The following is a 25,069-nucleotide window of genomic DNA, read 5'->3' as shown; positions in this document are numbered from 1 at the left end:
CTTTACTCGGTTTACGGGGCTGTCTTGCAAGGTATGCAACCAGGCTGCTTTTTTCCCTTGATGGGACAGAGCTATTCCTACGTGTTTGTTAGACGGATCAGCAGTTACCCGCCTTCTGGTACGGCAGGGCTGTAAGCTTGTTGACTTGCTGGAGGTGTCTGTCTGTGCTTCCTCAGAGCCTGCATTTCGTAGCCTGAACAACTAGAGCAATGGGATGAAAAAGAATGTGGCAGCCTGCAAGCGAAGCGAAGCAGCTAGTTACAACTGCAGAGCAAGTAACTGATATTGATGTGTAAAGGTAGTGGTTCCTACAAGAAAGAAACTAAGGAATGCATCATTTCATTATTATCTGTTAATAGCTAGTAACAGTTACATACTTAGCTGAGTAATGAAGAAATGTTTACTCAACTAAGGAGTCATCAAAAAAATACATCATGCCCATTTGAAAATCCAGGAGGTAGCCCCTTTTGAAATCATGGTGCAAAATAGGACAAGAAAAAGTAGTTACCTCAGACGAGTGGATGGAGACAGTGCTGGCAGTTACCAGCCTGGAAAGCTCTCTTCTGGGCTCAGAACGCTTTCCCGGTTTGTCCCTGCTTTCCACTTTGGCTCTCTTACATAAACCAGTATTGCTACTTTTGCTTTCGGGTTACTTCTGATAGCCTTGCGTGGTTACAAAGAAAAAGATGAAGACTAGAACTCCTCTGTTTTTCAGTTTTACAGGATGTCGTGTGTGCCCTCAATCTGGAAATGTCCCAGGGGAGTACAAGAGCTGCCCGCCAATGCTGTGGCTGGGGTGACTGCTAGATGTCTTGCTCCAGCGTGTGACTGGGACACTGCTGGCGAGGCTGCACGAGCGCTGAGAAGGGCTTGTGGATCCCACAGGTGAAGTAGAGGTTTAGACTAAGCAGCATGGATATGGTTGAATGTTCACGTGGCCGTAAATGCTGGGCTGCAGTCTCTGCCCTGCGGCCTGGCTGTTGCCAGCCCTGGCTGAGGCTGCCTGTGGTGTTTACAGCCTGACGTGAGCCAACTCTTCGCTGTGCCCAGAGGTTGTGCTGGTGATCTGAAATTCAACAGCCATAGTTCCAGCTAAAGACTCAGCTGCTCTCTAAACTTTTCTGTTTGTCTGTCAGGTTGAACGTGGAAAGCCTGTTAATTTCCAGGAGTGCTCACTGTCACAATGAAGCCAGATTTTGGTAGTCATTACTGAATTATGCTTTTATTTTCTTAAGATTGGCTCCTCTTGTTCCCTAGCAATGTTGCTATCGGTGCTGCTGGCAGCAGCTGCTTCTTGTTATGTTCTGCCAGCTGTTTATTGAGAACAGGCTTCTATACCACGCTTAACTCTGAAAATAACTGAGTTGCGTTCACAGAATTACAGAATGTTAGGGGTTGGAAGGGACTTCTGTGGGTCACCTAGTCCAAACCCCCTGCTGAAGCAGGGTTGCCTACAGCAGGCTGCACAGGACCTCGTCCAGGTGGGTTTTGTCCAGAGAAGGAGGCTCCACAACCCCTCTGGGCAGCCTGTTCCAGTGCTCCGTCACCTTCAAAGTAAAGAAGTTCTTCCTTGTGTTCAGATGGGACTTCCTATGCTTCAGTTTGTGCCCATTGCCTCTTGCCTTCATGACAGGCAGTTTATAAACTCATCCTTAAGGCTGTGCAGGACTCCAGAGTGGATCAGTAGTTCACCTCATAGGTCCTATCGTTAACCTAGGAACTTGCAGTGCAGTTTGTACAGTCAACAAAGCTTGAGTTGTCTTATTGTGTATGTGCTTGAAAATGATAAATGTTAATGCAGTTATGCAGTGTAAGAGTCCAGCGATGAGCCCAGCAAATAACAAGTTCTCCTATTACGAGAAATGGAGTTCAGCAGTCTGTCATGCTGAAGACAAGTTCTGTTTCAGCTTGGCTGCCTGGTTTTGTTACATGATACCCGTACTATGCACAGACACTTCCAATTACTGCAGCGTATCTAAAGAAATGGAAGTTTATTTATACGACAAAAATACACTGCAAGGTAAATTAGCTTTAGAACTGCAAGCTGATTTCTGTATATAATTATACATGGAAATGAGTCATGTTTCCATTTAAAGATTTTGCCGGGGAATGTATACATGAATAACACTGATACAATGCCCAACACCCAAAAGTAGCTAAACAAAATAGTATGAATTATAGTAACTATAGTAAATAAATAGTTATTTATTAATACATTATAATAAAAAAAGGTTTAGTATTTGCCTAGGAAGAATAGTAACAGTAGTGTATTGGACTACATTGAACATACCAGGAAAAAAGCAACACAGCTCCTGTAAGGAAAGTCAGTTTGCATCTTTCAAAGCTAATGTGTTTTTGCAAATGTTAGTTAAAAAAAGTTTTTTAAAAAAATGACAGCCTAGGGTTCTTCACACCTAAATTTAGGCAACGGAGGCACTTACATTTGTTGTTGCTCTACAGTCTTTATGCAACCAAGAGAGGTAAGTGGGCTGATTCACCCCTGAAGATGCCTGTTGACTGCAAAGGAGGTTGAAGATCACTGTTTTCTTAAGTGATGCGACTCACTCATTTTCCTTCTAAGGGAAGCAAATTACAGCAAAGGAGGAAAGCTTGGGGTCTAATTTTCTCAATGCAGAATCGGTGAAATTCACCTGTGGATAGCAGGGGCATCATGCAACAAAATTCACGCATAACTTAAAATAAACTTTAAGCAAGCAAGAGATTGCTCTGACATCGTGAACAGGTCTGACTTCTAATATTATGAGTGAAGTCTTCTGATATTTGTTAGGATTTCCTCATGTCCTTACTCTGAAACTCTGTTTAAAAACTGTAGACTAAAACTGGAAAAAAAGTGAATTATTACTAGCCAAAAGTTAATATTGGGGTTTTCTAGCTATGGTTACTGGGATAGTGTATTTGTTAACAATTTTTTGAGCTGCCACACCAGAAAGGCAAGTGCTGCAACATGGTCTTTAGTTCAGAATCCCTCCATGTTCAGTTACAGGAACAGAAGTATTTTTCCCCAAAGGCACTGCTGCTTGCAGTTTTGAAGTGTAACTCATTAACGGAGGTCCTTTGTGGAAACAGTTTTCGAGTCTCAAAAAGCAGAAGGTTTAGTTCCAGGCACTACCTACATCAAGAGTGAAAAAATCATATTCTGCTTTAAGAATGAAAACAAAGATTCTTGCAGCATTATATGAGACATTTAGGCAGAAAAGTTGATAGGTATATCCTAAAAAAAAAAAAAGACTAAATATTATAAAACTGGAGAATATAGAACACATACATATTCTTACTCTTTAAAGTAATCAAAGATTACAAATCCAAGACATTTAATTTTAAACCTGTACACATTATGTAGAAATACTCCAACCAGTTAGAAAATAATCCAAGTTTTTTTTCTTCCAAAATAACAGATCATGAAAAAACCAGACATGAAGATCTATTTAGAGTAAATTAGAATGTTAAAAATTCTATAATATCAACCCATGTAATTTGTTGCCAGTACTTCTCATAGGACTAGTATTTTCCTTGAAGTCTCAGGTAAATATAGTTCATGTATGCTGAAGTAACTGAAAAAATACAAAAGGAAGGAGTCAATCTGATAAAGTGATTTCTCTGTTGGCACTGACAGCAGACTGGTTTTCAGTCATCTTTGGGCTTTCTTTTTTCCCCCCCAATTATACCTTCTGGGTACAATTCCTGCTGCAGAAAAAAAGCCATGCAGTTCTTGGGACGTAATGCTTCCCTGTGCTACGTGATTGTGTCAGATGGGTCAGCTAAAGCAGCTTTCTGCTAACCTGGAAAATTCTCTGGCATGCAAACTCTTATCACAGAAGTAAATGGAGCAACCCAGACCGAAGGGCCAAACCTGGCCTTAAGAGACCGATTATTACGATGACATTCTGATGAAATGTAGGAGTCTTCTGCATTTTGCCCCTGTATCAAGCATAGCCTGTTATTTCTTTCTTAGGAAAACACAGTAAGGATTAAAATATTACATTCTTTATTGTTTGCTCTTTGACTTTTTATCGTTCTTTCTGAATAAAACTAAAGGGTTGGGGGAATTAGCTACAGTAAGAGCTGGTAATGAGATTTAATGTGTCAGAGTGCAGAGAGATAGCTCCCGAGAGGCAAAAGATTTTTCCAACCATTGTAAATAATACTATACAACTTCATGGTAATTCTGTACCTCCTTACTTGGAGTTGTCTGTTGAGCTAGGAAAGACTGCATGCATGTGTGAGCAGAGACTTTGCAGTACTCTGCCCAGCTGGACTCATGAATATGTGCACCTTAGCTTTTTGCAGAATGCCACTTGCTGTAAAGATCAGGAACACAGCAGCATTGTGGTAATGCAAGTTCCTGTGTTGATCCCAAATGCCAGATAGTAACTCTTTTTAGGAGTACATTTTACAGAGTTCTCAATGCTGTTCGGTAGGAAATAATTTTTTTTCTGAGTTTCTACAGATTGGTTTAGGGCAGTTGCTGTTTGTTTGGTTTTTGTGAAGAGGCTGATTTGGTAGTGGAAGAGCTGCTGACTGTGGCAGACGTGGTACCTCAGTGCTGCTTAACTTTCTTCTCCCTTCTGAAAGACAAACGCCTACAAGCAAAATACCAACAGGCACACCTTTTACTGAATAGGTAAAGTAAAGCAGATATTAACATCATCCAATTGCTGTTCAGTTATTAATCCCATATATAAAAATGTACAGATGAACTGGAGGATGGGAGAAAAAGGCTGAGCCCTTGCAAAGCATGCAAGAAAAAATACGCCACACTGCTTCAGAACATTGTAACAAAATGAGCTAGTGTATTTTATTTTGGGTAACAGCCAAGAAATCTGACATTTTGCCCAATATGGCTTTCTTCTAAAATTAAAAAGTTGCATATACCTACAGTTGAGTCCACCAGCTACAGAAAATCTGCTGTACATATCTTTAGTCCATGTCAGCATCACCAGAATACAGCTTTTAGTGGAGTTTTCAAGCCGAGTTGTAAGTTTTTAAATGTCCATTTAGAAGATTTTATACTGTTTATATGAAAACATACAAATTTTTCATTTATACATATACTACATATAAAACTCATTGTAATTAGCAAGTATCTTCATCTGGGTATTTACCTTTGTGCATATAGAGAGAAAAAAGGATGTAGTTGGGCTTCAGACGAAATATTAAAAGTTCAAGACCTTTGTATGTGCTAACTAAAACCTTATTCAAATACTCAAACATTTTATTCCTGCTTTTAAAAGATAAGAGATTCAGATTAAAAATACATTCAGAAAACAAAGAGACAGTTTTCTCCCTGAGACTACCAGTGTGACTTAGTTTGTGGTAATCTTTCAATGAAAAAATATTAAAAAAGACAGTAAGCTCTAGTTTCCTATATGCTGCAGCAAATTTCTCGAGCAACACTGGCATCATAAAAGGTGTAGATCGGAGAATCATGCTCACTAGCTGAAAAAAATTTTCATATACCAGTTTAAGAAGAAGAAAAACCTTTAATATAGACACAGGAAGGTAATTAAGTTTTAATGAAAGATCTGTATCTGTAGTATGTATAAATGGGAAAAAGCTGAATGGTTGTGTGTGTTTGGTTTTTTTTTTCATTTCAGGCATTAATTTTATCCAAAGCAGGACAATATGCTCAAAATGTAGATTCTTGATTTATGAAGAGATACTTAGTACAGTATTCTAAATGTTTCAAGCATTTGTTTTTGATAAAATTCATTAAAAAAATATGTAACTTGTGGGAACAGTTTCTGCTTAAATTCAATGACAAAATGTTTGACTATAACTAGGTGGCAAAGTCTCATGAGCAACAGGTAAGGAGTCAGCCCCCCTCCCCAGTGAATAGCTCCTGGTTTGTGGCTTTTTTCGTCCTCTTGCCAAAATCACTCTGCTCTGAAGGCTAGCAGGTACACTACTTTTGATTTATTTCACATTCTTCCTTTTAAATATTAGAAAGAGACAGTTTTTAAACTGCTACAAAGTAACAGAATAGAATTGGGATGCATTAAGCATATCCTGCCCACACTGGACAGAGTGAGAGATACATACTTTTCCCTTTTACAATTTAAGTTGTATTTATAGTAACCATGCAATTACGTTGTTTTTGTGGGAGAAGCCTTACCTGAAATCAAACAAAACACATTTACAGGAAAAAGGGGGAAAGCATTATGTTTGTTCTACCAAAATTTATTATGTAGTAATTACAAAGTTTAAAGATTCTTCCATTTTAAATAAAAATAATAGTTATAATTACACACATTGTATAGTACCATGTCAAGTGATTCCAACAAATATAACATGAAATACAGTGCAGTTTCAAATCAGAAACACAAATACTTTCTCATTCACAGTGTTTTGACAAAGTACAAGAAAGCTTGTTCACATGAGGGTTTACTCAAGGTCATGCTCTTATGAACAGTCCACATCACGCTGTGCCACAAAAACAAATCGTCTCTCAGAACGTGAAGTACCGGGCAAACCACTCCTGGCGCTGGGGATCTGGTGAAGCCACTGGTGAAGCATCACTCTGAGGAGGGCTAAATTCACAGAAAGAAAAAAAAAAAAACCAACAAACAATTATCCCACAACTACACAAAGAGTACAAGTGTCAGGAGAAAAAAAGTCACCGAGAATATTCAGTAAAGAACACAGCCTGGTTTTTCATGGCTTAATTATCAGTGTGCCTCAGGACATGATTTAATGTCTCCCTATAGAATCTGTGATCATCCACTCCATTGGAGAGCACCAGCAGCACGGACAACTCCGTTCAGAAGCCACATTACAGGGTGGGCAAATAATCTTTTGGAAAACATAATTTAACATCTCGGAAATAGCTGTAGGTTTTCAGGAAGAATAAAAAGGGTTTTCCTTGAAAAGCGTGACTGTAGAAGGTCCTCTTTTAGCATCCTTTTCCTGTGGTAAAGTTAATTTTCAAAAATATGATGCGAGCATCATATTTGTAGACATGTGCTCACAAAGACTGGTTGGCAACTGAACAAAAATACATACTATTTTAATAATTAACACTGATCACAATTATCACTTGCATTGTTGTTCATGCTCACATTTAAAATATGCTAATATACTAGGAAAAAAGAAACTGCTGCACTGCAAACAAGACTTTTTTCCCCTTGACCACTTAAAATTCCCACAAACTGAGCGAGAGAATACTTAAATCTAATTTAATTACACAATTCAGTTCCTTTATCAATGAAAATCAGTAATAAAATAATCCCTACTGTATTACTGGATAATACAGAACACAAAACAATTTGAAATGGAAACTCCAGCATCACAGTCCACGAGTTCATGCACATGCACGTTTGAGATATCTGAGCACACTCATGCATATCACATGCACAGGGAAAAAAAAAAAGCAGTTTTTTTTTTTAAAAAGATTGTTTTCTTGAAATAGACTGTTTTCCCTTATCTATTTTAGATTCCATTGTTTCCCTTTATAATTAGTAGTTGCTAGGTGTGTGGCCTTTCGTATTAAACCAAAAGGGAAAGTAGACAACCAACTGTGGAACTCGTAATTACCGACTGCTTTATGTTGCCAACTTAGAGGTAAGAGATCAGCACCTACTAAATACGGAGTACACCACTGCCGTGCATTTAATGTGTAGGCACATAAAGCCACGAGACTAAAATCCTGCCTCTAAAATGCCACTTTTAAGTTACTCAATTCATTGTATTCATTTCTGAGAGAATTACTTGAGACTTTAATGCTGGTTTTGATTACTGGAAGCTCAGCATCAAGCATCCAAGCATGCACATTTCTGTTGCTGTAGTAAGGTTACTCCTCTGACACAATTTGGTATAGGTGAGGAAAGGGGAAACACAAAACATTCGTGTAGCACAGAAAATAGTTTTCTTACATAAAACACATTATCACGTAATACCAAACAAAAGAAATTCTGTGCTAGTATCAATTCCTAAATGACAATCAGTAAATAATAGACACATTTAAAACAATTGTTTGTATATGTAAACAATTGGAAGCACATGAATTCTGCTAAATTATCTGAAGAGGTTTTAAAGTTCAAGACTTCTGAAAAAGTGAGAGAATACTTCACATTTCAACAAGGTCTACAATAAAAAGGAATACTATAAAGAGGTTACAAATGTAATGTAAAAATTAAAAATGCCGTAAGCGTACTTGTACCTCTGAAAGGTTCATAAAGCAAGTGGGATTCAGCTCAACAGGAATGGAAAATTTTCCTGAGTTATGCAAAAAAAAAAAAAAAAAGGAAAAAAAAAGATTGGTGAGGCAGTGCTCACCTCAAAAACGTCTTGGGCTCTTTGGGTGGCATTGGCTGTGGCAGTGGTTTGCTGCTGTTGAGCTCAATATCGTGGATGGGTGAGTTAGGAATGGGGTCCAGGCGGTTGGGATGTCCATTGCCCACCACTCCGCTAGATTCCAGAGCACTTAGATTGGGGACACTCACAAACCTGTTTGTTGATTTATCGTTCTTCTTCTTTTGCTGCATTAAAAATAACAAAAGTAAGGAAGGCTTCTTGCATCAGGACAGATGAGGAAATCTGCAAATTTAAAAGTTGTATTGATGGCTGGTTTGGGGTTTTTTTGAAGGACAGCAATGGGGACAGATCAGGCTTTTTTCCCAATTGTAGTTTTACTCATTGCTTTGACCAGAACTGAACACCACAAATTTCTGTGAAAAAATCAAATTTCTGATCGAGATGATCAAGGTATAAAGACTTAGTGAAATAATCAATGAATATATTATATGAGATCTTCCAATATAACATTTTGCTCTGTTTCAGACATTGGAGGGAGGAAGTTTTCCAGAAAATTGTCATTTAGTCTGTTAAACTTTCCATGTTTATTTAAATCTTTTCTTGATATCAGTGAAACAGCTCTGCTGTCAAATGTAATTACAGCAAATTTCAATGACAAAAAAAGTGAATCTCTCCAACAGGTTTTCCCCCACCACTGAGGCACATTTTGGTAACTGGAACATGGAACGTAGAGAAGCAGTGACATTTCTTTGAAAGCATTTACACCCTTATAGTTAGCAAGCATTATAGCAATATTGCTAAAGATAGAAAAGATTGTTGTGTAGGAGTTCAGTTTCTTGCACAGGGAAAAGGCCAGGCTTCTGATGCTACTACTGCTGCCATTTCTAGACACCAGATGGCACAACTGAACATTTTTCTTAACACTCTCTGTACTCCTACTGACAGTATTTTGAGTGACTCAAAATACTGAAGAATTTTATTTTTATATCCCTATTTTACTCTCCATAGCATATCACACAATGGAACTGGTATTTATCCTCTCTACTTTTACAGATATTTTAATGTAGAAGGATGCTTCAAATAATTCTATAGCTTATAAAAAAATAGCTGTGTGACAGAACGCCATGTGTATTTTCTGACTTCTATCAAATATTCCGTATCCACAATAAAAAATTAATACTAAAAAAACCTTATTTCCAAAAATAGTATTTTTGAGTGAATGGATTCATTTATTCTCATGAATTGTGTATTATTTGAATATATAATAAATACTTTCATTCAATTACATATATGCAACCCTAACAAAGCAGCTAGGAGAAAAACCCCTTAAGGGCTTACAAACTACACAAATTTGAACCAATAAAGTAGAAGACAAGTGGAATCTCATGTTGTTTCTGTATAATATTTTCCAGCAGAATTCCACTTGAGAGAGAAGAGCTGCTCTGTTCAAGGGTGGGCACGAGTTCAGACGGAGATAGCCAGAGTGTCCGACTGCTTGGTTGTACTTCTGTTTAGCTCTCTGCTAGCTTTGATTTCAGTGCCTGGCCTCTCCAGGGTTGGTAGATGCAAATGCTACTAATTGTAGCCACATTGGTGGATGTGTTCATCAAAATACAATTAACCCCCTCCCCCAAGAATTTAACAGAAAGCTATAATAGAAAAAAAGTCTTTTTTAAGCATCACAATGAAAGATCATTAGCTGCAAAGGATTAAACTAAGATCGTCCCATAAACTTTACTTATTCTGTAGTAGCTGAAGAAGCAAGAAATAACATTATGGTGGAAAAAATAGTTTGGTAAAAGTAACCAACTGTATGTAAAATACATACATGCAGGGTAATATACACTGTAATTAAAACTGTGTGTTCAAATAAACTAGATAAATCTGTGTGCTTCATAGGTGGCTCATTTCTGGAAGATGTCTATTATGCACATAAGTGCTTAGAAAAATACTATGGTTTATATCTTATTCTGTATACAACAGTCTATGCTTCTGAAGCAGTCAAATCTGGAGAGACAAAATTGTGTGTATTGTTTCCATGAAATTCATGCAAAGTATTAAGAAACTTCAGATGTAACAATGTAATACTAAACAGATCCATTGCATAAATTAGAGAAGCTGTAATACACACTGCAATGGCTGTAATTTTGCATTAATATGCAAAGCCTGCAGTAACTCATAAATTGTCTTTTTACTACAAAAAAAAGAGAATGAGATTTTCAGTTTCTTTGTAATTCATTCTCCAGTAACAGTACGTGCTTTGACAAAATAAAGTAACATAGTCCACAGCTCATGAAATGAGAGATCAAAATGTTCTGGCATACAAGACGGTTTTAAAGTCTAAGCAGCTTTAAGTGATAGAAGCATATTATAAAAATATATGAATTATCACTATGGAAATCTGATGTTGAAGTACTTTTCCCAGACACTTCAGATTTCACACAAAACACAAGCTTATATAACTTGATGGTTACATTTCACAACTTTATAAATGAATGGTTCAGACAGCTTCCAAAATTTTCAAACAACCTTTATCACATAAAAACAAAGTATTCAAATTGTATCTGGCAGTCCTGGTATTGTCCTTACTGGGCTCAAACCAAGTTCTTTTATGCAGTTACGCATAAAAGCTAGGCACCCGCAGATAAGCTTGTGAAGCTGCTGGGCTCCTGAAAAACGTAGGGGAACAGTGACAATTTGCACCAGTTTGTGCAGAAGCGGGAAATACACTGATCCGATGCGAAACTACGATTAGGCTTAGCTAAATAACACAGCCTGATCTCAAATAACGGGGCCAGACCTCCTTTTAAATAACAGAGCCTGAACCTTGGTCATTGAAGCTCTCGGGCATCTGAGCTGCTCATGTTGTGCCCCTTGGGTCACCCTCTGCTTCAGAACCGTACCGAGTCCTTCTGCCTCTACAGCTGGGACAAATCTCTTCCCTTTCCATGCAGGTGGAATGACTTACGGGTTATCACAAGGAGGAAGGAAATGTCAGAGGACTCATTCTTACTCCTGAAGTGGTGAAAAGAAATAGAATTAAGGTACCCTACCACAGTCTGTTCATGTTCCTCATGAAGGAATGCTGCTGGCTTTTGAAGTGACAGGGAGGCTACTATGCCTGCTTGTACAGTAGCCTTCGCTGACTGCTGTGCAGCAGGATGGAGACAACTGGAGAAGGTCACTACCAAAGTGTTTTCACTCGTACAGGAGGTGACAATAACTGAGTAGGCTGGAGATTGACTTCTGTCTTCTGCTGCCCCCACAGTCCGTACCTGGTTTGTCACTCCAGTTCCCCAGTGTTACTCTTTCTCCATTCAGACTCATTCCATCCCCTTCTCATGCTCTTCTTTTTTTTGACCTTTACTCACTTCCTTTAGTGTCCCCTCTCCCTCTGTCTTTCTATGCTATTCCATCCTGAGCACCACCTGAAAAATGAAACTGCCCTTGCCCTTTCCAAAATAACCAGAAAAATTATGAAACTAAAACTGGTTACAGGTGTCACTGTTTGCTATGATATGTTACAGTCTGTTGCCTTTCTGTCACTTTGTGCAGTTTTGTGAGAAGGAACTGTGGTTTATGTCATACATGTCTAGGAAACTAGGGCAATCATCTCGGTGGATCTCTCAACAACACTAAAGAAACAAACCGGCACAAAAATACGTAAAGACAAATGGAAAACTATGTTCCTTGTTTTGAACATGTCTTTTAAGGGTGAAATATGTATACACACAGACGTACACACATATTTCTTTTTACTGTATCCTAGTTTAGATTTCTTTTTCTTCACTTTAGCAATGAAGTCCATGGAACATACCTTCACCAATGGATTAATAACACCAACATTAGGGCTTGCATTAAACATTTTGTTGTAGTTAGTCTCCCTGTTAACTAGCTCCAGCTGATAGAACTTTTTGTCCTCCTAAAAAGAAGAACAAATAGAAACTTCTTTTTATGCATTTTCAATCAGTTAGTGGCCAAATCTGCCCACAAAATAATCTCAGATAAATTTATGTTTATGTTTCAAAAGAAACTGGTAATTCTACAAATTGCATTTCATATTTAGTATGTTTTATATCTTATTATATATAAATACTAAATAATTTCTATTTATGCAGTTCTGTTGCAGTTCCATGCTCCTAAGAGTTATGATAGCCTAATGGATAATGCACTGGAAAGACTCAGTATAGTTAACTTCTGATCTCTAATTAATTTGAATTTCCTCACTCCTCCTTGCCTCTGACTCAGGATCTGATCAGGCTAATCTGAGTCAGGGTGTTGTGCTCTGAATTTGGGAAGCTCAGCGGATCAGGAAATTGGTCTTAGAAACCTCCTAGAAGAGAGCAGTTCTTACATGGCTTACATGGCTGGCTTATTCCAGGACTGGAGATAGGAGATGTCTGATCAAGGTGATATTGAAATATTTTTTGTAATAATGTATTATGCTTGATTGTGCAAAACTCTCTGTATCTAATTAGTTCTACTATTATGAGCCACTGGAACTACAGGAATAACGTGTTAAAGAATATGAATAACATGCTAGCAGGATTGGTTCTTTAAATACATTTCACACACTTTGAAATTGAATTAACTTTTATATCTGTCAAGATATTAAACCAAGAGAGCATAAAAGTCTTACAATCAATTTCTTTATGAGTTGGTCCCGCTCTGCAATTAGGTCTTTCAGTTCTGAGATAAGCTGCAAGTCTTCTGGTCTTGATTCTCTGTTTTTATATTTTTCTTCCATTTCTTCTAAACTTTATAGGAAAGAAGAATACCCCCTTTAGCCTGATCCAGCATTAAATGATGAGTGAATAGTCACATCTTTGATTAGCACAAAAGAGAGTTCAGGAAGTAAGAACAGAAGATGATTTCTTATCACCTCAAAGTAAATTAATTTCTATGTTATCATTCAGCTTTATCTAGTTAAAAAAAAAATCAGTAATAACCATAACCTTTGCTCCAGTAACTAATAATCTGGGCAATGTTCTAAAAACTTAACATCCTTCTTGTGCATGCAGTACTAGGTGTTTGAAAAAAGGCCTTTTGGAAGTCAAACTGAAAATAAGGCATTCAAAACCATAATATGGACAGTGGAATTACAGAAGACATAGCTAAGATTGATTCTTATGTAAAATATAGGGGCTACATTGCATTATATTTATATTAACGTAAACTTTAAAAGCTGGCAATTCACTTTCTTGATGAGGAAAACAAACAGTATCATTGTTCTTTTTATAGACGACTACTCTGGATAAAGATGCATGCTTGTGATACTGGAGAAACTGGGTAGACAGACAAGGCTGGCACCGTCTTCCGCAGTTCATGTGGAACATACTGGGACAAAAATATTGAAGAACAATGAAGACTAAGGGGTAACTAATTCCTCTCCACAAAAGCAACTTAGTACCGTTAGAGATGAAATAAAGTAATGAGCTGCAAAAGAAAAGCAATAACACTTGGATATTAGGATATCTGGATTAAGAGAAATGTAAGAATTGATAAACATTTGAAAAAAATAGGAGGGAATTTGAAATGCCTGGTGGGAAAGCATTAAAGGAGAGAAGTGAAATAAGCCAACTGAGAGATGAATTGTACAAGTAAATGCATAAATTCCTTGTTTCTTCTTAAAGAACCAGTTTTGAAGACACGACAATTTCAAATGACTGTGTCTCTTTGAAACATAAATATGATGTTCATGATACGAAACATTGTTGCAAAGGAAACTACTGAAATACTTATCTCACATGTTCAGCTCTCATGTAGATTAGTGAAGCAAGTTTCAGAACAGAGTCAGGAAATTTAACAAAACTTTATGAAAAATAGATGAAAAAAAAAAAAAATCCCAAACAAACCCTGAGAAAAATCTATGAATTTAAGGTGTCTAAGTCAGCTCCAACTTAATTCCACAAGACACCTGGAAGTAGTCATAATTTCTCACTTTAGATACATATTTTCCCTTCAGAGGCAGCTATGTGATTTTTACTTTGAGTTGCATCTGAAAAAACAGTTGATATGAAATTATATTTATAACCTTCAAATAACCTGTACATAATCTGAGATTATATAATGTATTTACATAAAACATTATGAACGTGAACAACATGACTGTTTTTATTCATAGAAAAGGCATTTGACTCAGCAGAACAGAAATATGCTCAGCTGGCTTAATTTTTGTGTATACATTTTATTATGGGTTAAACTATTGTACACAGATCCCCAGAGTATAGTACATAGTTATGCACAGCTGTCATTTTATTTTCAGATATTTCAGAAAACTTTTTTTCCTGTTTCAAAGAGATAATATGTAATTTAAAGAGTCTAGTTGTAGAGCCTAATTAGTGATACCCACACTGTAAGATAGATTCTCCGTTTCATAAATGTTCACAAGGCTGTGCTTTAGGTGAGGCTGAACCTGGAAACAGTTACTTAAGAAATAGCTGCATAAAATCCTTCTATTTTTTTTTTTTTTTTTTAACATAGTTTCCTCTTTTGACAGCTCCTTGCTTCAGTGTAAATAGAGAGAGAAGATGCCGAAAGCCAGGTCAGGGCACCCTGGATAATGTTTGCTGTCTTTGGGCCAGTGGCTGCTTCCTCGCAGCTCTAAGCTGAGCAAGAGCCAGGAGCAGGGAACCAACTAAATTCAGAAAACTTCAGGATGCTGAAAAACAAACAACTTCATAGGAAAAAAAGTTAGGGTAAATGGTTCCAAAACCTAGTTCTGGTGGCTGCTCATAGTCATTTGTCATAGGAGATAAATGATAGGTGACCCTGCTTTGGCAGGGGGCTTGGACTAGATGACCACAGAGGTCCCTTCCAACCCCTACCATTCTGTGATTCTGTGAAATGCAGTAAATGGGAGGTAGTTTACACCTACCTCACTGAATGGCAAGTCATCACATTTATCAGGGCACAAGAGTGTGCACATGTGGACGCTTACAAGGGAGGAAAAACTAGAATTTTATACCCATCATTTGAAGACAATTTCTGAGTACTCATTATCAAGACAGAATTAGATGCATTTGGGCTTTATTGTCCATTTTTAATTGATATTTACTTAACAAAGTTTTCTGTCATGTACTTAGAACCAATTATTTTCTCTGCCATTAATCTTTTGTGCTGCAACTACAAGTCTCTCAGTGAGAACTCTGAGTTGGGAAGCCCTCAACGGCGCTGTGAAACCTCAAGGCCAGAAACCCTGACCAAATGGGTCACATCACAGACAAAGAATGAAGGACGTGGAAGACGGGAAAACACGGGCTAGACGACACGCTGCTACACCACTTCTGCCCAGACCTGGTCAAACCCCAGGTGGCATTTGACTCAGAGACACTCTAAGCATTCTGTTCTTGTTATACTCATTTAATCCATTTCAGACACTAATTTTCCTTACGTTAGCAAACCTGAAACTGTTTGAGTCACTTGTGCTATAATCAGACTTCTTAACAGCAAGTATTGTACTGTTTATAAACTTGTTGAAGAAACTCTTGTGTTCTCAAAAAAGATATATTAAAGTTTTATTAAAAACATCTCAAATTCCCTGTTTTTCTAAGAACTGGATAGATTTAATATCTTTCTGACTTTAAATTTTTCAGTCTCAAATCCCTAACAATTTATCTCACTAAATACCCTGAAAGCTTATAGAATTGTGTTGCCTAAGGAATGCGAGATTAGGCCCCATAGGTTTTTGCAAATCTGCATTTCTGCAGCAGCTTCAGAAACTTATGGACACCAGAATAAACTAAACACTCAAACGCAGCTACGTACAAATTTTTTTAATGCAACAAAACTTACGAAATTTGTAAAGCTGAATTAATTTCCTTGAGCAGCTCTTGGGTCTTATTAAAATCTGCCAGCATGCTTTGTTTCTCTCTGATGTGATCTGCTGTCAAGACATCCAGCTTTTTCTCATGTTTCTTGCTTAAATCTTGCTCATGCATCCTGTTTAATTTATTTTTTTGTTAAAAAAAGAGTTATTCTAAGATCAGACCCATTTGTTCATCATGATTTTCTGCCATGCTTCTTATAGCTTTTACACAATATCAGACAACACAGAAGGAATTACGGATTCATCAAAACCCACTACTTACTGTCCTCCAACCTTCTAGCTTATTTCATGGAAAATGCATCTCCTTTAATGCTTTTTTAAATACACAAACATAATGAATTTTAAAAAAACCCCAAAACATGAAAACCAAATGCTTGAGCAGACTGTTACTAAAATATGCCAAAATGTATCACTGAAATGCAGCTGAACTGTATAGTAATATTCATTAACTTTACTAGTAGTGGGTATAGCTTTCTCTAAAGAAGACTAAATGATCTATAACATCACTTCATTAAGAGGATAAATTAAAAGCTGCAGACGGTAAAATTTCTTAAGTAAAACAATACATGAAACAATACACATTTGAGGTTACAGTGAAAAAATTCATACCTGATCTGTTGGTTGGATTCACTGCGTATTCTAAGAACTTCTTTCCCTTTAAACTCTAATTCCTTGGTCAATGCACTGATATTTTCATGAAGATGCAGAATCTCTTTGTCCAGTTCAGCTATATGATGGTCTCGGTGTCTCAGTTCATCTTGTAGATCTGATATTCGGCATAAAAATTCTTTCTCCTATGATTTAAATAGCAGCAACAAAAAATATTTAAATAGACTTGTCTCTCAGAAGCACAAAACTTGTTTTTGGAAGATAACAGCTGAGCAGAATTTTCCATTCAATAGACAATTTTTTCAGTTTTTGACGTTGACATAAATTATAATTAAAACTGAGGGTTTTTTTATTGTGTACAAGTAGAAATAAAGAAGAAATCAAAGTTCTGTAAGAAACAATTTAAATTTGCAAGAAAATATAAAACCTGTTGTCATTGTCTGTTGAAGTTTACGTAGCTCACCACATTCTCCCACACATACAACAAAAAACAGACACCGCAAAGAACCAGGGGGCTGGACGTTTAACATTTTCTGCTTTTTCAACGTTCCATCTAGAGAAACCCTTTACAGCCCCGTACAATGGGACAAAATATCTCAAGATGTATGCTCTGCACCAACGCACACTATGCCTCAGAGGCCTCCTATCTTACATATATAAAAATATAAATAAATATTTCAGAGCAGAACATGTGCGAAGTAGTTTATATAATATTTATATTGTGTCCAATAAATCAATAAAAGTCATTCTTTTTGCATACAAAGTTCCAATGGAGTTAAGATCGTGAAACTCATCTGGAACCAATCCCAATAGTTTTGATAATGATTCTCCTCAGTTTAGAAAAAGTCTGCCACAGAATCAACCTTTTTCAGAGTTTTCCATTTCCATCTAGTCCACTTCTTACAGTTTCATAATAATTAATGACCATACAGATAGAAAATCAGCAGTTATTTCAAAATAGTTTTATGTGTAATTGTGTTTTGTGCCTTCATGCATCCAGGAAATACAAATATATCCTAATGCACAAATTTTCTAGGACATCTTTAAAAACAGACTTTTTAAAATAACTCTTTACCTCCCTATAGAAAGACTATATTAAAGTTCTAAGAAAAAGCAGTGGAAAATTTATATCCACATATTTAAGTATTTCAAAAAGTAGCAAATATAATCACCCTGCTCAGACTTCTCTGCATCCAGTTCAGCTCTGATCCCGTGAACTGACGAGCATTCTAACAGAAGAAAACACGGCTGACTGCTTTGCCCTCAGTACAACTGAAGCTCGTGCTTAGCAGATTATTGTACCGAGGCCAAAAGTACATGGCATTTGGTTGGATCAAACACTTGCTCTTTTAATTTAAATGTTTTTTTTTCTGACATCTCCTTTAGGTGTCTCACTCTGTATTTAAACAACACATGACTGAAACTACATCCCCCTAAATCCTGCATGTTTTCGCTCACTGCTGGCAGCACCACATTTTTGCCTCTAGTGCTCACCCTTTTAAACCAGCAAGGAAGAGAAAAAGAAGGGCTCATCCTTGACTGTCTCTGTTTTTGTGCAAAGGCTATATCCAGCTAAACCTGCTTCCTCTGTTAATATATTGCTAAAACCACTCCACTACTTTGGTGCTGGACTATCAGTAAACCAATCCTGAAAAGCCAATTTGTACAGGCAAATAAAGAAGTAATTATCTGGTCCTCTTATTTCCAGGAGTATGGCTTCCTTTCAATAGAGATCAAGCTTTGAATCTTTAGTTACTACTGGACAAACTGATTGTCCATATAATGAAAAATGAAAGATAAAAGTGAATGAAACAGTTTGCTGCTGAAAGCAAAGGTAGTCCATACTGGCTTTGGGATTTGGGGGTTTGTTTGGGTTTTTTGGGGTTTGGGTGTATTTTTTTTTAAGAAACAGTTGCAAGCTGTTATGTCATCTTCTCTGCTTTCTTTAGATGCTAATATATCTTCTCCAATTTGGCTCCTGAGGAAAAAAGATACTAAGCTACTTCTTAAGTTTGAAGCAATCATTTGGTTTTAAGCAACTACTTCTTCCCCACATCGCTTCAGCTTTGGAGAGAAACAGCCTTTTCCTTTTTAAGTCCTGCTGACAGCTGAGGACAAGTAGAATTTTGCGAGAATCAGCACTTTCCTCCCACAGCAAGCCAGCATGCTCCCAGGTGGCCACACAATGCTGCCAGGAAACTGCCTTGATACGGGAGCCTTTACCAAGCTTCAAGTGAAGTTGTTGAAGGAAGAAAAAGCTAAGCAAGGAAGTTTAGGTAAACTGGTAGGGATGCATCACCTGCTGGTGCTGGCTGACTTGGCAGGATTACATGTTTGTTGTTTGCTCACAACAGTTCTTGCCTCCAGCTAAGAGAAAATGAATACTGATTATCCAATTTTCCACAGTCAGTTGCCAGCAATGCTTCCTACCTGTCGCCTGCCGAGTTCTATGCTTCTTTCAAGCTCCATTTTGGCAGCTACCAGTTCTTGCTGATGGTTGTGCCTTAGCTGGTCAATTGCTGCTGCATGTTGATGATTTAGCTCTGAGCGCAAGGAAGCTAGTTACCGTGAACAACAAGAAAAGTTTATTTCACAAATGTTTATAGAATCATAGAATGGTTTGGGTTAGAAGGGACCTTCAAGATCATCTGGTTCCAACCCCTCTGCCATGAGCAGGGACACCTTCCACTAGACCAGGTTGCTCAGAGCTCCATCCAACCTGGCCTTGAACACTGCCAGGAAGGGGGCAGCCACAGCTTCTCTGGGCAACCTGGTCCAGTGTTTCACCACCCTCATGGTGAAGAATTTCTTCCCAAGATCTAATCTAAATCTGCCCTCTTTTAGTTTACAGCCATTTACATTAATTAGCAATAACAGTCTAGCTCCATCAAGTATTGCTGCTGACCTAACACACACTGTTTAACCAGGTAAGCAACTGTTCTGTCATTCTATTCCCGTTACTTTCTGAAACCTTCTCCATCACGAAATTTTGCCACTTACTCCTTTTAAAAAAAACTTCAGGGTAAGGTTTTTGAAAAGTGAACAGTTTGGGCTTACCTGTTAAAGCTTATACTGATTTTAAGAGGAACAACTAGGTCAACCTTGAATGACCCTGAGACACACTACAGTGTTATAATACACACATATACATACATATATGTGTATGTATATTTTCACGAGTAGAAATAATGTTTTTGGACCCATTGCAAATTTGGAAATAGTATACCTAACATAGCTTTTCCTTCATCCTCCAGCTCAAATCGTAGAGTCTGAAGTTCCTGCTCCATTTCCAATTTGAAACTTTCCATGGCTTGTTTATGTGTTTCTTTCAGCGCCTGAAGTTCTTCTGAGTGCTTCTGTTGTAAACGTTCTTCTAATTCCTATGAAATCAAAACTGACAAAATTTGTTCTATACCAGCTTAGGAAATTTACAAAATATTAAGCAATAAACAACTGGCAACAGAAAGCAGGCATTGGCATACTCTAGAAATCATTAAAAATGCACTAATGTTGCTCATATTTTCTTCTCTCACTAAGTTATCCTACTACTATAGTTTTTCTTTTCAGTGTTTGACAGTTATCGAGATTACCCATGCACAAAAACTCTGTTCTGCTCACAGTTGGAAAAGAGAAATAAAAACAATTCCCTGTTCAAGTGTATGAAGCATAATGTTCCTGGTGCACATCTTCTAGTTTCATTTTGAACAAAAGGAATCCACCTTGTGTGCTCCAAGACCAGTCTATGATGTGAACCAAAGTACATTAAGTGGGGACGACGGGCAAATTGATTCTAAAGGTAAACTCTAAATCTGAACTTCAAAAAAAAAAAAATCCTAAGACACACACCCTTATTAAGTACCATGCACTGCCAAAATTTCAATTTTAAAGCTTATTTAGTCAAGGTTTTAAAAGAGTATCTTGGGCGTGACATTGTTCTGGATATGAAAATTATCTTGCAAGTTGCAGAACACAGTTTATACAATTTTAACATAATGAAAACATAAAATACATTACAAAAGGAGTCAATTGACAGGAAATATCAGAAAACACATGTGAAGTTAGGTAACTATAATGGAAAATACAGAGAAACCTATTCCAAATCAAATCCATAAAATGTTATGGATAGCAATGTCAAACTACTGTAAAGAAATGTGTGTGTTGATAATAATTTTACATATACATATAAATATGCATATACAGGTAGAGTATAAAGCAAGACATGAAACAATGCCAGTATTGGAGATTATTTTCAATGTGTCTTAATCACATTTAACTGGATAAAAATGTTACTATAAGATATCAGCTGAAAAGGAAATTTAGTACTTATGCAGATACTTTTCTTTAGTAATTCCAACTGTATACACAAATTGCTAAAATGGCAACAATCTCTACATAATTCAGAATAACCATATGAACATGCCTTTTGTTCTTGCTCTTTTGTTTCTTCCATGTTTTGAAAGGCAAGGATGTGGGCTTCCTGAAGTGACTTATGCCTCTGCTGATGCTCCTCTTCCAATTCTTGGATCTCCTGTGTCAGCCTCTGTCGCTCCTGACTGAACTGGGCTTGTAGCTGTTGCAAAGAGCTCTGCGACTGGGAAAGCTGCATCTCCAGATTCTGCTTCAGTAAGGAGATCTAACCCACAACAGAACAGCAAATATCCATTAGTCATTAATACTAACAGCAACTCTGAAAAAAGCATTCAAAAGAAGAAAACACTTGAAATTTTAAAGCCAGAATGTTAACTAAAAGACAGACAAGCAATGTCATCCATCTACTGAATTTGCTGTTAATATTGCATCTCAGAGATAGAATAGTTACATTTAAAAAGTTTTGTAAGGGTTATCACATCTGTCAGTTCATACTGTAGCACTACCTGTAACGCATTTTTTCATGGCCGAATTATGAAAATTTACTTCCAGGTTTTGTATAAAGATCGATAAAAATGACACTATCAAGGTCTGAAATCAATCACTTGATTGTTAAGATAAACTATTCTTCAGGGGAACATCACATCAATTCTGTAAGGAAAATCCTGCAGTTGGTAGGGGAGGACAGCCTGTGATATCAAGATTGATTGATTTTTGTATCTTCTGGTACAATATGCTCCTATCTTACTGGTAGTTTTCTCATTTAAAAAGAAATAGTAGCATACCACTCTACATCACAAATAAAACGTTACCCTTGATGGATTCCTCCCCCACACTTTTTTTGTCAGCTCAGTAATATGATGAGAGTGATTTTTCAGCTGGTTTTCACGATCTAAGATCTAAGCAATATGAGTCACAAACACTCATTTTCTTACAAATACCTGATTTTACAAATGATGCTTTTCACCCAACAAGTATTTTAATACATTAGAGTCAACTCTACTCCTTGAAAAGGTCCCATTTTCTTTTTATAATAATGTTATACTTTGTTCTTTGTATCAGATAGCATCTTTTTAGATGCAAAACACTAAAGCTGTATTCCCTTTAGAGCCACACAATTTTGGAAACAAGATTTAACTGAAAGAGGATTTTGCTAGTGACTCAAAGGAACAAAAAATAAAATTGCCATGTGAGAAAGAATGTGAATCAGTAAGGATACTTTTCAAGCCTCAGAGCATTACATAAAATAGAATTATAAATGAAAGTCTGATAGTGTCATTTGATTCAGCATATCTTAAAATTTATTATGACAAATTATTAACGACATTGCACATCGATGTATTGATTTACAGAACATTAAAACCCACCACTTAACAAAAAATTAACAGCAGCATACCAAGGACAACTTGTAGCATGAACATTATTGTCAAACGCGTGGGTTTTTTTTTTTTTTGAGAAGGACACAGCTTAAGCAGATTTGAAAGAAAAAAGCTACACTTAAAGGAAAATTAGCACTAAAACAAAAGAAGCAAATTAATTTGAATGAAATGAGCATGGCTTGTTGCATCTCAAATTCACTAGGTCTTTGTGTCCAAGCATATACACTCTACCTTCTAAGTAAACTGTATCAACAGCGTTTTACATCAGATACCTTTGAAACAGATTCGCTACAACTGAAGGAGCATAGCACAGGCCTCTACTAACTACGTTCTGTAATCTTAGCTATACACGTAAAACCTTTTACACTAACTACGTTCTGTAATCTTAACTATACATGTAAAACCTTTTACTAAGTACATTAAATATAAATATCACATACAAATTGTACAGTGTCAGGCCAAAGGTTTGTCTAATCTCCTGCTCTGCCTCCAGAAACGGCCAGCCCAGCCTGCCCAGAGAAAACAAGGCCAAGGCATAAATGCAGGGATCTTGACTCCAAAGTCTGCCAGCATCCAGCCATCTTTCCTAAACCAGAAGAGGTATTTTGGGGCAAGGTCACAGAAGAAATATTCATTAAATACAACCACTATCTTCATCCATAAAATCTTTTAGTATCCACAACATTCTGTGGCAAGTTCCATACAGACGTGCCATTTTGACATGATGACCTCTAATACTTGTAATGCAAAGAAGGCACAAGAGGATCCTTTTTCATTTATTCTATGCTACTCGTGTTTCTCCATCATTTTCCTCCTTACAGCCCTTTCCATACTAGACAGTTTTGGCTTAATAAGTCACTTCTTGTATGAAAGCTATTTCATATTCATCATCATATTTCTCCTAATTTTTGCCCCTTTTCTACTATTTATTTTTAAGATTAGGAGACCAATATAGCATAAGGTGTTTAAAATGAGTGTAAACTCTGTTTTTTTATAGTGTTTTATACAGTTTTACATGTTATGTTCTCGTTTCTCTCCTATATCCCTAACGTTTTATTCGCTTTTGTGACTCTTACTGAGTACTGAGGTGATGTTATAATGGAATTATATATCATAGTCCCCAGACCTACTCTCTAGTTGTAACAGGTCAAGGTAAAGTTCATAATTTTACACAAGAAGTTAGAGTTTGTTTTTTCTTTGTTGTGTACCATTTTGCAGTTATCTGTGCTGAATTTCACCTGTCATATTATTGCCAAGTGCCTTGGATTTTTACAGCTATTCTATAATTCTTCAGGCAGTCTTTGTCCTTCTCACCCTAAATAACTTTTTATAAGCTGCAAACTTTCCCACCTTACTTATTGATGAACAACCTGCAACAGAAAGTATGTTGAACATCAGTGTAACTCCACTGATAATCTACCTTCACTGTGGTAATACCTCTTTCAACGAGTTACTTATTTATGCAAAAACTTCCCTCTCGTATCGTGGAGTTCTAGTTTCCTCAGAAGCCCCAGGACTTCTCGGCCGATCTCTTTCAGCATACCACGGCCAGGGCTGCCATGCTGGTCAGACAAACCAGTAACACAACCGCATATTGTATTCTTTCTCTTCAACACTAGAAATTCACACCACTGATGTGATTAGTTTGGACCACACAACTGCCAGCACAGCCAGCTCTGAATCTGGTATATCACCATCTGGTATTGCAATGTGCTTTTGTCTTACTTCTCCAGGGAAAAAAAAAAAAAAAAAAAAAATCTTAGCTAAACTCCCCTTTGATCTACTCACATCCTCATCTACTTTAATTCATCCCACATTCATGGGGCCCTTCTCCCTCTCCCCACCTTTCTGTAACCTCCTACCCACCTGGGTCCTTCTTTTCACCTGTCAGCCTCACCTTTATTTCCTGTTCCTCTGCCAGACTACACCTAGTGAAAACCAGACACTGTCTGGAGGTCTGTTTTCCCCCCTGTGCTTTTACGTAACTCTTCTGCTTCTTTCGATTACCTCTGCTCCTATTTAAGCACCATCCATAAACTCTCAGGTTTGCTGGGCTCTTTGTTTGTTCCCCTGAGACCGCTACTGGGACTTGGCTCTAGCCCCTCCACTCCTTGTCTTCAATCCATCCCATACTCCAGTATCTCTCCCCCTCCTCCTCTCCTCTTTTTCTTCTAACTCCATATTTAGTACCATAAGAAGGTGTATTTGGGACAGTCTTAAAAGATTATTCAGTCCAATTCCTTGTACTAGGTGGGAACTCTTTACACAAATTACTGCTTAAAAATCTCTTATGAAGGAAATCCCACAATTATCACTCAGATCCTCTTCCTCCTCCTTTGAGTGCCTGTGGCAGAAACACTGAGATACTGGACAGATGTTCTGTCCACTCTTACTTGTCCCTCTTGCCATGTTTCTGTCCCTCAGGTTTCTCACCATTGCCCTGTCCCGTTCACCACGGCCACCAGGAGGTATGATTCTAGAGGAAGTCCTGCTCGATCCTGCAGAACCACAGGTAATATAATCATCATACTCTAAAAGGCCTTTCATGATAACATTCAAATGGAGCTGACCACAGTATCTTAGCCAAATTTTTATTAAGACGACATGAAAAAAT

General features: G+C 37.3%; 1 protein-coding gene across 1 annotated transcript in view; it reads right to left on the bottom strand.

The window, feature by feature from the left end:
* Positions 1–4,787: 4,787 nt before the first annotated feature.
* Positions 4,788–25,069, bottom strand: part of FAM184A (family with sequence similarity 184 member A) — a 74,522-nt gene continuing 54,240 nt past the window's right edge. The window contains exons 10-18 of the mRNA XM_075414152.1: positions 21,129–21,341; positions 19,935–20,088; positions 19,139–19,266; positions 16,709–16,893; positions 16,066–16,212; positions 12,911–13,028; positions 12,089–12,193; positions 8,293–8,495; positions 4,788–6,548 (exon numbers count right to left, since the gene is read on the bottom strand). Coding sequence (XP_075270267.1) covers positions 6,467–6,548; positions 8,293–8,495; positions 12,089–12,193; positions 12,911–13,028; positions 16,066–16,212; positions 16,709–16,893; positions 19,139–19,266; positions 19,935–20,088; positions 21,129–21,341 — 1,335 coding nt within the window. The 3' untranslated portion in view covers positions 4,788–6,466. The remainder of the gene's footprint in view (positions 6,549–8,292; positions 8,496–12,088; positions 12,194–12,910; positions 13,029–16,065; positions 16,213–16,708; positions 16,894–19,138; positions 19,267–19,934; positions 20,089–21,128; positions 21,342–25,069) is intronic.

This window comes from Opisthocomus hoazin, chromosome 2 (genome assembly GCF_030867145.1).
Source record: "Opisthocomus hoazin isolate bOpiHoa1 chromosome 2, bOpiHoa1.hap1, whole genome shotgun sequence".
Classification (NCBI taxonomy): domain Eukaryota; kingdom Metazoa; phylum Chordata; class Aves; order Opisthocomiformes; family Opisthocomidae; genus Opisthocomus; species Opisthocomus hoazin.
Note: the sequence above shows the minus strand (reverse complement) of the source record. Positions and strands in the feature narration are given on the sequence as shown.